Source organism: Rhipicephalus microplus, chromosome 3 (assembly GCF_043290135.1).
Source record: "Rhipicephalus microplus isolate Deutch F79 chromosome 3, USDA_Rmic, whole genome shotgun sequence".
NCBI lineage: Eukaryota > Metazoa > Arthropoda > Arachnida > Ixodida > Ixodidae > Rhipicephalus > Rhipicephalus microplus.
Genome location: NC_134702.1, coordinates 51,556,157 through 51,572,629, shown reverse-complemented (window position 1 = coordinate 51,572,629; position 16,473 = coordinate 51,556,157). Strand labels below are relative to the sequence as shown.

Genomic DNA, 16,473 nt, shown 5'->3' with positions numbered 1-16,473 from the left:
CCTCCCCCCTCTTCCCCACCCCCCTTTTTAAAAGTGTAGTAACAGTTGTTGCGTCATCTCCTCAAAGTGAAGGGCACCCTAGTGGAGGCCAAAGTGGGTGCGTCCGTCGTATTCCTGGATTTCAGTCAGTGACGTTGAGCCTTACGGTACGGCTGGCCAGGCTGACAGACTTGTGCTGGTAGAGCTGGTTCTGCGCAAAGGCTGTGTCATCCAGAGTGATTCGGTGGCAACGGTATCCTTCAGGTGGTTCCTGCGCAGTCTTCACTCGGTGCTCATATGCATCGATTCAGAGAGAAGTTTTCTCTTTCTTTCGCATCCTGCTCTCACGAAATGTTGGCCCAACGGAGGAAGGCTGGCAAATCTCTGACGGGCACGTTGTGTGTCAGAGCTTTCACGCACAGGTTCCGGTCCTCGGTGATGAGGACTGTTTCTCGGTACAGCTTCACTGGTCTATCTGTTGAGAAAAACAAAAGACCCAGGTAAGTCCAACATGGCCCTTGCTGCTAAACGTAAATATTTGCTATCAGATCGGTGTTTTTATATCTCTCCTTTTCACTATTGCGTTTTTTTTTTGTCAGTACCACAAAACCATTATCGGGGATGCGGCAGTCGAGATGTACAGCTTAACCTTCACCGCCCTAGTAGTCTTGAACGTGCAACCAAAAATTCCCAACAGTACACAAGCAAGTTTGTACATTATTTGATGAGGATATTGCTGGTGTTTTTAAGTTCAAACCTGCGACATCTAGCTTAACAGCCTAAACAGTGCAACAATCATAAGGCATAGTTTGTGGATACAGGGCCGCAGAGAAGGCCACAACAATGAATTCTCCACACGTAATGTCACAACCCATCCTACAGTCTACAGAACTATCACTGCACTTAGAAGCGCAATCATTGCTTTGAGAAGTTCCTCAATTAAGTACGAAGAGTTTCAACGTTCTACGCTTCTGCACCAACAACACCGTATCATATCTAAACGGTATCAACCATTCTTTAAATAGCGCCAACACATCCTTTCACTGCCTTATCAGGAACTACCACGCACTGCGGGTAGTTTCTGCGCCGACTGCCATTTACTCAGAGTGGGTAAAAATGAAGTTCCAACAATCTCGATGAACCCCAACCTCGCCTGAAATGTCTTTACCACTCCATAAACACATACACTTACCAGGCTCCCTTGGAAGTGCATGCTCTGTACGATCATTGCAAAGCAGCCGGCAGCAGGTCAGGATTTGGTCGTCATTGGTCCCCTTAAAAAATAAAAAAAAAAATGAGAAATGCCACCATTCGTTATTTAGATGAACTTTCATATCATGCAGCTGTGCTGCGGACATTGAGAAATTCTACTCCGAACCCCTCTAGCTTGAAACAATCCAGGGCACATAGCAACACTTAGTGAATGAAGTTGCCTGAAAATCAGGGAAGCGAGCCTTTTTTTGATTGCTGCGTTCACAAGGTAACAACACTGCTGCTTCATCTGCATTTCTCTCTACTAGAAATAAACATTTCACTGTTTGGCTAAGTACTTTTTCTCCTCAAGGCACAGCTAGGCTTCCCTAACACCAACGCTTTTCCAAGTTTAGGAGCCAAACCTATTACACTAGTTGAAACAGCAAGGAGAGCTAGCTCAGTTACATTGAAACAAATGAACCAATTTGGTTAATTGGAGGGTCAACTGGAGCAGGTGTTAAATACGATCTCGCAAAAAACAATGGGCAAGTGAGAAGCGGTTGTGGCATACCTTGTAGTCACCCACATCCTCGCTGCGGAAGCTGATGGTGTCCAGTATGGAGCCCCTGATGGTGATTGCCCTGAGCTTCGGTTCGCGCTGGCCAAACCTTTCCTCCAGGTAGGCGAGAGCAGCTCTGGCGCTTGAGCCCACTTTCTCGCAGTGGTCGAGGAAGGGTCCCGGACCGCGGGACCCCCCTCGAGCGAGCCCGTGCAGCTCGTTCAGCACTGCGCACAGCATGTGAGAAGTATGAGGGAAATAAGTAACTTGCTTCTTTTGTTTCACATTTTTTTTTTCACAATAAATTGAGCAATCAGTGATCGAGCAATCGGTGTAAAACTTAAGCTTGGGACCTGCACCTGTAACACAAAACTTACTCAAAGTTATTACCAACCACAACTAGACACTAAAAGACAAAGATAACCTTGTTTCAGATAGTGTAAATGGTGGATGAATGAATGAACCGAAATATAAGAATAAATGAAAACATTGAATTAAAAAAAGTGAGGGAGCGTGGAAATAAATAAAAGGCACTCATAAAAGAACAAGGTCCTGGTGGCCATAAGTAGGTTAAGTAGGTACTTAACCCGCCTTACAGCACCACTGAGCCATAACAATTCTTAAAAAAAACCACACATAGTTTAATAATTACCCGTGAGCAGCGAAATAGCGGTAGGTGCGTGATAAACGCTACTGCCGCTGTCTCCCAATTACCTTCAATTACTCCGTCAGCCAACACTAGCTAAGAATGCTAGCCTGTAATACGCGAGTAAATACGGCACGTCAGCCACAAACAACCAGTCACACTCCCCCCCCCCTCCCCCCGCCCACTTACCCTCGTTTCCCCTAATGCGGCCGCACTAAAGCTACAGCGTTCCAAATTTTGGTAGCTCTGAGGTAACCGCGAACGCCGCCGAAGAAGCGTCATGCCCTGCAAAGTTGGCTCACCCGCAAGACGCTTGACATAGGCGGTAAAGCCCAACCTCGCGCACGCACAAAGACATTTTTTAAGGGTAGCGGCCGGTCAAACTCGGGCCAAGCACGATCCCCCAGCTCACGCTTAGCTAAAGGTAGTTCACGCTTAGCAAATGGCAGCATCGTTGCAGAACCAACAAACAGCTATGTAACACACGAGAGGCCTGCGTGAGTTCATAAGACAAGGAGGGAGCGTGGGTGGAAAGGCTGCCGCTAGCCGCCGAGAGCGGGCTCTTCTCGTTACCCGCAAGGGTCATCTCGAACGGGCAAAACGAGACGCGGCCGAGTTCCGTGAATCGTAACGCCCGCCATTGCCGGCCTCATCATCCCTTTGCCGACACCCCGTGGCGAATAACAAGCGACTCGCGCGCACCGGCAGCTTCATTTAATTTGCGCCCGAACGATGCAACAAGAAGCCACCACAGGCCACCGCCTCGCAAAGAAACACTGGGAGCAAACGGTGCGACAGTGAAAACAACGAGGCGGACAGTGAGAAAAGAGTGAGGCGAACGTGAGGCACCGCGCTTCGTTAGCTGCCAGCAAAGTGTGTGTGTGTGTGTGTGTGTGTGCCATCGTAAAGAGGCGCGTCAATAAGAACCGGCGCGTTCACCGACTCGCCCACATCGCGCGAGCATCCGCCCCCCCCCCCCCCCCCCCACACAAACACACAATGAATAAAACACCGCCGCCGCTTCGCTCCAACGGTGGAGGTCCGAAAGAAGAAAAGCAAATTGCGACGGATGCCATTGCCCTTGGTCGGCCGCCACTTGAAAGAGGAGCGCGGGCTGCGAAGGTCCTCTGTCCAAAGCCCCACCGGCCGTGTGAATTTCGGGACGTATAAAGCGGACGGCGGCGTCTCGCCCATTTCATGAGAAGCGAGATCAACGGTGAGAGAGCGCTAAATAACTTTCACGCGCTAAATCCAGTGCCGAATACACATGGCGTAATCGGTGAAAACGATGTGTACAGGTTCTTTGTCTTCGTATATATATATATATATATATATATATATATATATATATATATATATATATATATATATATATATATATATATATATATATACCAACACTTAATAAAATTGGGTTTAATTAGGTTCAAATTAAACTTAATAAAATTAATTAAATAAAAATTAAGAAAGCACCATTGTACCGACATGGTAGTATACACTTAGCAACGCCTTGCATTCTGGAGGCGTGAATTGCTTAAACACTACGTGTTCGCAACGTGCGCGCACATAAGCGATATAGAGAATTATAACGGCTGTCGTACTGCATGCGGCAAGTTTTCCCACATCGACGCTCTCCGCGAGGTGAAAGCATCTCGATCGAAGCGAGTTCTTTTTTTTCCCCCGTGAAACCACGTACGTCCCGATATTGTACACGTTTGTCGGCTTCGGATTAAATGATATAAAGCACACACACACACACACACACACACACACACACACACACACAACACCTAACGACGCCCCCGAGAGCCGCGTGAGGCGGCGCTACACCGACCCGTGTAGTGCCGTGAAACGCGTAGAACGCACCGCAAAACAGTCGCTCAGATATTACATTGTGGGCGAGAGTGATGAGACGATATTATTGCGAGTGTAACAATAGAGAGCTTTAGTACTGCGTACGCTGCGTACGTGGCAACGTTGCGTACGTAAGGACACCACGTTCTGCGTAGTGCGCATGCGCAGACCGCAACGCGCACGTATCGCGTTACGTACGCAGCTGCTACGTACGCACGCATGAGATGCGTGCGTGCGTACGTATGAGGTGATCGCGCCGCTCTCGAACAAATTCGCGACAGCGCGAGACTTCGTTTTGCAAAATGGCGGCATCGAAGGCAAGCACCGACCGGCTTTGTGGCTTAAAATATGCCCATAATCTGGCTATAACACTTGGATTGGCTCACATTGGCTGTCGACAACACGTACTTCTATTTTGATGTACCAGATGACGCAACACGCTTCACGCTCGTTACGTACGCGGGTACTACGGCGTAGTAAAAGCCGATTAGTGGCAAACGACGCCACGTAACGTAAGGCGCTTGCGCGATGCGTACGTAGCACCTTTCCGCAGTACTAAAACTCTCTAATAACTGTTGGGGTTTCACGTCCCGAACCCACGGTATGATTATGAGAGACGCACGCTGTGTAGGGCTCGGTGAATTTCGACCACCTGGATCTCTTTAGAAGTGCACAGTGTTTCAGTAAAACTTGCAGCTGGGCGAGCTGGTTCATATTTTCAAGATAAATGCGCAAATCGAAGACGAGGGCACAGAGAAAAAATGAGGCCGGGGCTTCCCGCACTTCGCCTCCGCCTAAATGCGGCTGCCGCAGCAGCGGGGATTCGATCCCGCGACCTTTTGGGGTCGGCCGTCAAGCGCCATAACCAACTAGACCATCCTTGCTGGTCACACTTGTGCGATATTCACCGTTACGTCGTTCCTCGCAATCAGATCGCGGTGACAAAGAACAACAACAAGAATAAACTTTTTCTTTAGCTTGGCCGAACACTTTAGGTTGTCTAAAGCCCCACTCCAGACTTTCAGAAGAGTATATAAAGTGGCATTTCAAAAGCATAGATACGAAAGCATAAAACAACGAAGAAACAACTGAAGGTGCAGTGAATGCGGGTGACAACAGAAAACTTCCGGCCGCACACAACGGGAGACGAGAACCGGACCGTGGCCCTGACCTTTTCAAGCTTCGACGTCACGAGCCTCCTTAATTGCCTACGCACACCGTTCCGACTGTAAAACAGCGCCAGAACAAAAAAAAAAGGGGGGGGGGGGTGGGGTGGTGTAAGCTGTGTCAGAAGGTGCTACGACGCGACGCCTGGCGTACGCGCGTTTTTACGAGTCGAAGCTATACAATTGTACGCGGAAGACAAACGCCAAAGCGAGAACAAGGCCGCTCTGATTCGGCACGCGCGCTGTCCACCACCACCACCGCAGCTCACGTTCGTACAAAAACAGTAGGTCCGAGCGGTAGTAGCCTGCCAGTCCGAACGAACAAAGCCTCCCCTTCAGTCAGGCAAGGCGCTGCACAGACGCGTTCAAGGGGGAAAAGACAAAAGGAGAACGAAACGCAGCCGGAACGGCATCATGGCAACGGTTCGTATAATGCCGGCACGCGGAAGTACCGGGGCCTCCCTTTCTGATCTCGTCCCATTACGCGAGCTCTAGAAGAACAAGAAGCGCGGGGCCAAAGACACCTCCTTCTTCTTTCAACGTGCGTGCGTACGGCAGTGTCGGCGGAAAGAAAAAAGGAGGCGGTATCTGTACCACCTTACCTATACAGGAGGGTCACTGCAACATGGCGCAGTTATACGCAGCTTGGCGTGCTAAAACCAAGCTGGGAGCCGACCAGCGTAGCCTGCGTGCTGTAACCCGCAACGCAGGACACCGTATAGACACGCCTATAGCCCGGCGCCCTTCGCAGCCCATGCCCCCCTCCCGACAACACCCAAGACTGGCGCTACAGCAGAGTCCACTTCAGAGAGAGAGAGAGAGAGAGAGACTCATCGTGCATACGCACTAGCTGTATTAGCTGAGAAATTGAAGCCCAGGAAAACGGAAGAGAGGTCTGCAGGGAGGAGCGAATTTGAATCGGTTCCAATCGGAAACGGAGCACAGTGGTTGATGCGCAGCGGCACGCCATCGCATGAAGTGTGCGCGCGGACCCCGCTGCACGCAGTCTCCATCATCCATCACCATCACACCACACACACGCGGGTTCCCGAATGGCGCGAAAGAAAACGCAGCGCTGCTTAGCGCTTCTTGGTGCCCCGTATTTCTTTCTTTTTAATTTTCGTCTGCTTCTCTTGGAAGACAGTACGAGCGCGTGCACCCTAATAAATAGAGAAAAGGGGAAAAAATAGAGAGAGAGAACGGAACGAAGTAAAAGGCGACAGATTCGGGGCGGGGCAGCGCAATAAGACCGGAGAACTGGAAGAAGGGAACAGCGGGGAAGCTAGTCGGGGGGCACCACAACTGTTTTTGGTTGCACCGGCGCTTCCGGCGTTGGTGGCGGTGATCGGCGGCGATCGTATACGCGCCCGTACAGAAAGAACTATCGGCCGGCCACGCAGTGCACTAAAGATAATCGTGAATGGTGAATAGAAAACGAAACAATAATAGAAAAAACGCACAAAACGCACCAGGGGCAAAACGTACAGAGGGGTCGCCCAGCCAAGTGAGAATGGAAGAGATGCCACTCCGGGGAAGAACGCGGCTAAAGACAGACGGCTGAATCGCGTGATACACCGCACGTTCTGCACAAACACAACACACACACACACACACACACACATGCACACACACATGCACACACACACACATGCACACACACACACACACACACACACACACACACACACACACACACACACACACACACACACACACACACACACACACACACACAACGCGAGATGCAGGAAGAGACACCCGCTAGTAAGGGCGTTCCCTCGTATATACCTATTACTCGCTGAAGCTCTCCTGAGCGGCCTCCCTTTACCCTCCCTCGAGACCCTGTGGGCCGTCGAATAAACGGCGCTCCAAGAGCGAGCGAGCGAGCGGTCATCACGTTGGGAGGTATAAAGAATTATAAACGCCGTATTATCCTTTAAAGCGGCGACGCGTCCGACCGCGTGATGACGACCACGATCGCGCCAAAGACAGGTGGCGTGCGAATTGCGACACATCACAGCGTATCGTCGCTTCTCAAGGTCAAAGTCTGCCGCCGGTGCGCACGGCCTTTTGTGTGGTCCGTCCGCGCAAGTTGCGTGCACCATTAGGGAGTTTTAGTGCTGGGTACGCATTCTCTTGGGGTCTTGCGGGCTTGGGAGCGTGCGGCGTTGCGTGCCCAACCCATACCCAACCGGAATTCCTTTTAGTTGGCACCACGGTGGCACGCACGCAAACGCAAGCCGCACGAAGGTCACACGCGCTCGCAGCGCCATAGCGTCTTGTCGCGTAAGTATTATTTAGGTATTTTTATTATTTAAAATGTTAAATTAAACATACATAGTGATCAGGACACTTTTTATTGTGTAAAGTATCCTGGTATACGCAAAAAAGTGAAAAGACAAGTTTAATGTAACGGCAGTGTCGACATCTTGTGACACTTTGTGCAACCACAGTCATGAACATGTTAGCTTACGCGTAATGTTTCTGAGGTGAAAATGAATAAAATCGTTACTCATTTGTAATATTGTCGCTGCGCAGTTTTTGCACCAGATGTACCATGCACAATGTTTCTGCAATAACAAAAGTGTGGTTGTCTGCTTTACTATGACCTCGCTAGATGGCGCCACCTAGTCAGCTGGTCGGGAGATGGCAAATTTTTAGTTCTATGTTCCAGGCCATTCTAGCTGTGGAAATCTGGCTGAAACCGTGTAATCGCTATAAGTGATCGCTCTTTGGCTTATTTTAACTCGACGGCAAGAGTATCCGCAGTGCGGATACCGTGAATTTTCGCGAAGGTGGACCTTACAAGGCGGCCGATCCATGCTGTCCGAGATTTCGCGACTTTGTGCCACGCTATTCGTATAGTGGCTAGCCACTATAATATTTGCGCTTAAAATTTAAAAGTCAAAGTGGTGGCTCAGGCCAGCCTCAGCTTTGCTCGCCGTCAAGGTAACATGATGCGCCAGCATGTGCGCCACGGCAGCTTATCTCCGCTAGGAGGCCAGTGGTGGCAGCGTTGTTTATGGCCGCACAGACGCATCGCCCCAGCGATCTTGCGACGCATCTCTTTGGGGCTCCGCGCATGCGCAATACCGCCGCCCCATCGTCCTGCGTACGCAAGCCGCCTGCGTACCCAGCACTAAAACTCCCTATTGTGTCGCCACTCGCTGCTGGGAGTGCTTAGCGCGACTTTGGGCGCTGCCGAATTATAAAGGGACCGTGCAATGACCGGCAGAAAAAAAAAGAAAAAAAACAAAGCACGACAGGCGTGTCGCCGCAAGAAGACCTGAAAGAAGGTGAATGCCACAGCGTGAAATGGAGAGAGCAAACACGCGACTAGGGCGGTGATTTGGGCCGACATGGCGAGAAGGAAGAATTGGTGTTTACACCAAGCTTACGTAACGCGCGAAGTATTTTTTTGCAGTAAGAACGTCAACACAACCAGAGCGAGCATAGTGGAGGATGGCTCCGTTAAACGTCAAGTTCGGCAAGTTTGCCAGCTCGCGTGATGTGGTACCGTTCAGACAACGCGCAGCGATCGTGGAGGCCCCGAGTTTTGAGGCGAAGGCCTTAAGAACGCCCCCCGAAACACGAAATTTGGCCGTCGGCGTTACACGGCGTACGGGACGCGTGATGTGAAAAAAAAAAAATCGCCATCGCGAGATGACGTCATCATGACATCTTCTCAGATCGATGAAATTTGTAACGTCACTGCGAAATTGCGCCAAGTCACACGATGGCGTCATCACACGACGTCGTAGCTCGGTCAAAGGTGATCCGATCACGGAGGCAATGCATACTCAGGTTAGATGTCTCTCACCTTGGACACAGTGTTGGGAGTCTACATGACCGCCTGTTTTAGGGTGAAGCCATCTCAAAAAGTGCCCTTAATAACTCAGCCGACATCAGCGGGCAATCGGGCACGCTGTTGCCAGCTTCCACCAAATTTAGCATAATCTTTAGCGCGCCGCCATTTTGGGGCCACGGAGAGGAAGCCCACCCCAAATGCAGGGGTGGGCTTCCTCTCTGGCGTACATCTATTCAAACACGCGGCTGCGTCTGCCATCTCGACCACTGCAACAGTGCGTGCCTGCACATTGTTTACTTCCGGCGATGATGATGATGATGAAAAACATTTATTGTAAAAGAGAGAGGTACGGGGCCAAAGCATGACCCTGCTACATGGTCGGCGTCCTTAGTCCGGGACAACGCATGACGAGGCCCCTACTCGCGCCCGTCTCACCAGAGCCCGTTGAGACTCTAGTGATGAGCTGTCGAGGAGGGCAGTCTCCCATGCCTCTCGGGAAGGGGTAGGGGAAGGGGGTAGGTGGGGATTTTTCGGACATGCCCATACCATGTGGAAGATATCACACGTCTCCCCACAGTGTGGGCACCGCCCATCTGTGTTCGCATCGAAATGCTTTAAGATTGCAGGACAGAGTAGAGTACCTGTCTGCAGGCGCCTTAGAGTTCGCTCTTCCGCCTTACTCAGCCCCTTCGCAGGAGCCGGGTAAAGGCGGTGAGTGTCACGATAATAGGTGAGAATTTCTTTGAACCGTAGCAGCGGTGTATTGGCCTCCGAGTCATAAGAGCCAAGGTGAGGAGCCCGGTGGGTAAGCGCTCGGGCGGCCGCGTCAGCGGCCTCATTACCTCGTAGGCCCTGATGGCCAGGAGCCCATACGATGCGTTTCGGGGCTGGATCAGCGAGAGCCCGTTTTAGAATTTGGCTGGCTAGGGGGGATATCTCTCCTACCAAGTAATGAGTACATGCTTTCCTGGAGTCCGTGATGATAACTTTCGAGTTGGGGTCCGCAGCAGCAAGCGCTATCGCGACTTCCTCAGCGCGCTCTGGATTTTGTGCTCGGAACGAGAGCCCATTGACATGCTTTTCCCGGTGAACTACAGAGGCCGTGTAAAATCCCGTGGGCGAAGGCCCTGCTATATCTACGTAGAATACACCAGGTCGGGAGCCGTGTTGCCTCTCAAGAGTCCGAGTCCGCGCCTGTCTTCTGCTTTCGTGCGTGTGCTTATCCATGTTACTGGGGAGTGGAGCGACCGAGAGCATATGCCGCCACAGTTCCGGAATACGCTCCGCCTCCTCTGCAGTGCAAGTGTGCTGTATATGTAAGCGGTTTAGCAGGCGGCGCCCGGGAGCCGTCTGCACGAGCCGCGTATATTGATTCATAAGGTGGGCCTCCCGCAACTCCTGGTAGGAGTTGAGCACACCTAACGCCCTCAGTTTGGCGTTGGAAGTGGCCACCGGGAGATCCAGAGCTCGTTTAGTAGCCTTACGAATGATGGCATCTATTCTTTCGTCTTCTTGCTTGTTAGTGCGAAGGTATGGGACGGCGTAGAGGATTCGGCTAGTCACGAAGGCATGCGCGAGCCGAAGCGCGTCTCTGCCCCGCAGACCACCCCGCTTGTTGGAAACGCGGTGGATCATGCGCCCTACCTGTTCGCCTATTCTCTTGAGTTTCGCTATAGTGGAGTCCGGTCTGAGTCTGTGGTGAATGAACAGGCCCAGAATTCGGAGCTCCTCCACCTCTCTGATGGGAACCCCAGACAGGGAGATGTGTATGGCTGACTTATCTCTTGGATTCGCTCTAACGTGCAGAAGCTCTGATTTGTTTGGAGCACATTGGAGTCCACAATCGTTGGCATACGCCTCGACTATGGATGCGGCCTGCTGAAGGCGTTCCTGCATTTCACCAAGGCTCCCTTCAGTGGTCCAGATAGTTATATCGTCGGCATATACTGCGTGTTGTGTGCCTTCCACCCTGGCCAATTCGCTTGGAAGGCGCATCATAGCAATGTTGAAAAGGAGTGGTGATAACACTGCTCCCTGTGGGGTACCCCGTGTTCCCACGAAGCTCCTGCGTCTTATCCTCGAAACATCCTCCGCTATTGTATCACAGAACTCGCACAAGTATCACGGATGCATAATCACACTCGACGTTGGAGGCCACGGTAGCTGTCTTCGATCTCGTGTTTCCACAAACCTATCAGTGCTCGATAAGCCCACACAGGAATCGAACCTTCAAACCATCAGAATTGATTGGTCGATATGCGGGGCTTAACGCTCAAAAACCACACTACGATTATGAGAGACGTTGTAGTGGAGGGCTCTGGAAATTTCGACCACAAGGGGTTCTTTAGCGTTCACTAAAAGCTGAGCACACGGGCCTAACCATCCGAATGACGTCGCGGACGCAAATTCCAAACAACGAGTAAGACCCGCCGAAACCGCAACAAGAAGGAACGATTGGCTCTCGCGCAAAGAAGAAATAGACTGCCTTCTCTCTCTCTCTCTTTACATTCTCTCTTGCTCACTGTAAACACAAACCAACCCGGAAGAACTGAACGTTACGAAAAACCAACAGGGACGAATTCGAAGGACCTTTATTTTTTTAAGGGAGGGGGGGGGGGGTGGTGACATGTCCGATAACCACGGGGTTTCTTGGTATTACGACTTAAAGAAAGCGTAGCAATCAACGATGTCCTTACCTCGCCTTCGTTCGGTGCTAGTAACGCCCGTTAGGACGCAAACGAGACTCATAAAAAAACCCCCTAACAGTCAAGAGTAGTTAACTTCCAACGACCGGCCGCGCGGCGCGGGCTGCCAAGATTTCAAAACGTATACACCTATCAATTGCTGATGGCGAAAGTGCCAGCCACGACACCACGCGTCCCTATATATCGACGTTTTACGAAGTTCGACTTGGCGGTAGTATCAGTCGCAAAAAAAAAAAAAAGCGCTATCTGCCCTATACCCTGCCGGCGTGCTTCGCCGGTCGTCGCAGGGTTATACCACGGCGCGCGCTAGCTGCGCCGAACTGTAAAGCGGGGCCCAGTGTGAGTGGTAGTGATTAGAATGAAGAGGAAAAAGGCACCTAATTTCTGTCTGCCTTCAGGCGACACGGCGCAGTGCCTTATAGGGGTGGGGGGAAGGAGGGATAAAAAGAATAGAAGGAAAGTAGAAGCAGAAGAAGACAGCCAACGAGAGGAAAAAGAAGGAGATAGGAAAGTGGGGATCCGGTCGAAGCAGTCCAAGGGCGGGGTGCCACAATGCGAGAGCTACACGGCGTCAGGAGACCGCGGAGGGCGAACCAGTCGGCGGGAGCTACGCTGAAGTCGGAGATCGCGAGGGCACAACCGTCCAGCTTGAAATCCTGCGAGCGAAATCCTGTGAGTGAGGGAGGGGGGCACTTTCTTCTCTAGCGGCCGGCCGGCTAGTTCGCGCGCTCACGGCGAACAAAAGCGGCGGGGCCTGCCTTCCTTCCACCTTCCCTGCCGCCCGTTTAACGCTTCCGGTGTGAATGGCCGCTGCCCAGCGCCGCCGCCGCCGCCCCTACAGAAGCAGCCACACCACGTAGGAACGGCGGCTATCCCTCGGCCGGTCGCAATAATAATGGCCGATGCACGGCCGTTCGTTCACTCCTCGCCTGGGGAGCGTGCGAGCCCTCCACGTATCGGGCGTTCCGTGGTAACGGCCTCGATTTCACTGCCAAGGTGAAAGTCTGCAGACGCGTACCCCTCGCCCTGCGGTTGAAAGTGGTTTGGTTTGAAGAAGAACGGCTGTTTTGGGCTAGTTGGTTTGAATTCATGGTAACAAGGGCTGCAGCGCGAGCACGAAGCTGCTAGAAGAAACAGACGAAAGGCGAGGCAAGGAAAGCAAAGAGGACAACACGAGCGCTCATGTTGTTGCTTTCCTTGCGTCCTCTTTGCTTTCCTTGCCTCGCCTTTCGCCTGCTTCTTCTAGCACCTTCGTGCTCGCGCTGCAGCCCTTATTACCATGGTTTGGTTTGTTTTCGTTTCTCGTATTCTGCGCGGAAATGCGGGCTTGTTTAGCTTCAACGCGAAATAGCGAACGGTAGTATAAAGCAGTTCGAAAGCGGCACAGTAGAAGAGAGGGACGCAAGCTACTTTACTCAGCGCTAGTTAGTATCCTTGCTTTCCACTGTCCGTTTAAGCGTGCTGCGCTGAACGTTATTCCACGATTAGCGCGCGCCAGTTAGCCTATAACTAGCGATTCTGCCTCAGCAGCGAATTTGGCTTAGCGCTCTCTAACCTTGAACTTCACCGTTGGCAGCTTAGACGAGGCAAAACGACACGTCAATTGCTTCATCCAGTTCAGCATTACGCGGAATACGTCCACAACTATAGGCGAGAATGCGACCATTTTCGGGGTCAAAATACTTCGGCCAATCACAACTGCCAAACGGCTAAGAAGTTGCAAAGCTAATCTCGAGCACGCGGGCTCGATTGCCGTTCACAGCGGCAAAAAAAAAAACAAAAAAAAAACACGTGCAAACGTCAATATAAAAAAAAAGCAGGTAGTCAAAGTTAAACCGGAGTACCCAATTACGGCGCACCTCCCAATATCCCATCATGGCCTTGGCACGAAAAACCCCAGGACCTAATGCCTTTTTTCGAAGTCAATGCGGCATTTAATGAGTTGTTATCTGTACATCCCAACGCGGTTCGCTGTACTACTGAAAGATGGAGACAAAGCGTTTGCGAAGGTCTATGTCCTAGGTCTATGTCGTGAGTACATAAGAGGGGCGCAGTGGTAGCAATACGAACGACACGCTCTCTATCTTTGCCAGCGACATTGGTATCACTGATAGCGGCGCAAATGCACCAGATGACTGGTTTGAGAACACTACCAGCGTTACCCTACATCGACGGACAGCGCTTTAACCAGTGGCTTGTACACGCATTGACAGATGTTTATCATATACTGAAATATTCCACACAAACAGACCCAATCATCCTGTGGCGCACATCCATAAAAATCACAAGCAACGACACACATCTTTCCATGGCAGCCATCTTGTTTTTAAAAATGTAAGTTCTATTGTTACTTTACCAAAAATAAAAATCGATGCATTGAAATCAAATTGAAACACGAACATGGGCTCTCAGCTCAAGTAACATGCACTGTTCTACTGAGTATTTCCTGAAACCGACCAAGCAGCAGTTGCAATTTCTGTAGTCTCACACATCTGAGGGGCACTGAGCACCGGTGCTCAATTAAAAAGAAAAGGCGTTAATAAAATGAACACGCCATACCTGTCAAGTCGTTCAGATATGATGTTCGAAAGATAAATTTTAAGGGGGGGGGGGGCACAAGCACAGGGTGTGCCCGCCAACTTCAGCACAAAGGGGGGGGGGGGGGGTCATCAGGACCTGAGCCCCCTCCCCTTCGTGATTTGCGCTACTGCCCACAGGGCCATTTCTCACCCGTCTTCTGAATAAGTCACGTGCGGCACTCGTAACGTTATCGTCAAAGAATGGCCACATGAACTGTGTGTCAGAGAGAAAGGAAGCTGTAGCCTTGACAACAGTACGCAAGATGAACAGCGGTAGCGCATGAAACTACCGAGGGCACCCAAGAGATGGCACTGTGTAAACAGGAAGCAAATGGCCACCTTTCTTATCCGTACCGGGTGTATGGGCATACGCGGGTGGCGCGGCTGGTTCTCTATTGTTCATTATGGCTATCCTTCTTAAACAGAAGTGGACGAAAGGGACCGGGGCTCATGTAGGGCTACCAGTGTCTCGTTATCTTTCGCCCGCTTGTTTTAAGCGCGTCGATACGGCCAGCGGCGTACCAAAGCGCCTTCTGGAACAAAGTACCTGTGCGTATACAAAGGTTACCTGGATCCGAAAGGCATAAATTGGCAGCTGGCCTCAGTAAAAACAATTCACGGCTGAGTACGGAGAACAATATTATATATTGACAGCAAACCAGCAATGCTGTTTCAATGCCAAAAAGAAAAATATATATATATATATATCGATGTTAGAATCATTATCGAGAGTTCGCTTCGTCTTCAATAGGCAAGACAAACAGAAAGGCGTGCCTCACCCGTAGGAAGTATCACAATAAAACAGTCGTAACAAGCAATATCGTCGTACAAGCAACAGTCGTAACAAGCAATATGAGGTGCTTCAATGAAAACTCCGAATTTCAGCTCACGCTTTGATTGATATGTGGGGTTTAACGTCCCAAAACCACTATATGATTATGAGAGACGCCGTAGTGGAGGGCTCCGGAAATTTAGACCACCTGGGGTTCTTTAACGTGCACCCAAATCTGAGTACACGGGCCTACAACATTTCCGCCTCCATCGGAAATGCAACCGCCGCAGCCGGGAATCGAACCCGCGACCTGCGGGTCAGCAGCCGAGTACCTTAGCCACTAGACCACCGCGGCGGGGCTCAGCTCACGCTTTAGCCGAGAGCGCCATAACACCGCAACTTTCTATTGCGTTACGACATAGTGCGGTCAAGCTGAGGACACAATGAGGTGGAGTTTTTCCGCAAGGAAATCCCGGTGGAGCGAAAGTCGAGAGAAGCGCAATCATTCGAACACGTGCAGGATACGTGCAAATGTATACACGTAGTACAGAAATACTCACCACTGACGTAACAAGGCCTTAGAGTGAAATCACCACACACACACAAAAAAATGCGCGCAGTGGCAAAAAGACTTTATACCTATCACCGCCGTGGAACTTGCAGAAATCGGCACAGTTTCTGCGGCACCATACAACAGTACAGCGGCTATACCTACAGCATCAGCAGTGACTTACAGAAGCGACTTTTAAAAAAAATTCTAGAAAGAAAACGGAACACCAAGAACCGCGCCAACCATCCGACTGCGCATATATGCGCAGTCCGATGCCCCTGCCTATCAGCGGCGCCGCATGTTTATCGGTTCGTCACCGTCACTGTTAAGAGAAACCATAGTAGAAGTCACATGGCAGTTCGCTTAACAAATTCAATGCTCATAAGCACTACGCACAAGGCGGAATGAAAATGTTACTCTTCGAATGCGCAGAAAAGAGAACTTTTTTTGTGTGTGTGAAAATGGTGTTTCTCTTCGCTTTAAATTTATAGCTTAGTATGGTGCCTTTAGCGGATTTTTTTTTGGCGTCACCGAGGGCACATTTGAACGTAGCCAATACGGTTCTTGTTTAAATGTCGATTTTTCCGCCCCCCACCCCCCTTTAGCGATGGGTGGAACTTATTTCCGAGGCCTGCCGTCAGTACCGCCGCTACCGTTGGTC

General features: G+C 50.8%; 1 protein-coding gene across 2 annotated transcripts in view; it reads right to left on the bottom strand.

Annotated features, from left to right (window-relative positions):
* Positions 1-321: 321 nt before the first annotated feature.
* LOC119174512 (telomerase-binding protein EST1A-like) overlaps positions 322-16,473 on the bottom strand; it is an 89,490-nt gene continuing 73,338 nt past the window's right edge. For both annotated transcript variants that reach the window (XM_037425454.2, XM_075889561.1), the window contains exons 17-19: positions 1,745-1,959; positions 1,172-1,253; positions 322-454 (exon numbers count right to left, since the gene is read on the bottom strand). In XM_037425454.2, the coding sequence (XP_037281351.2) occupies positions 324-454; positions 1,172-1,253; positions 1,745-1,959 (428 nt within the window). In that variant the 3' untranslated portion in view covers positions 322-323. The remainder of the gene's footprint in view (positions 455-1,171; positions 1,254-1,744; positions 1,960-16,473) is intronic.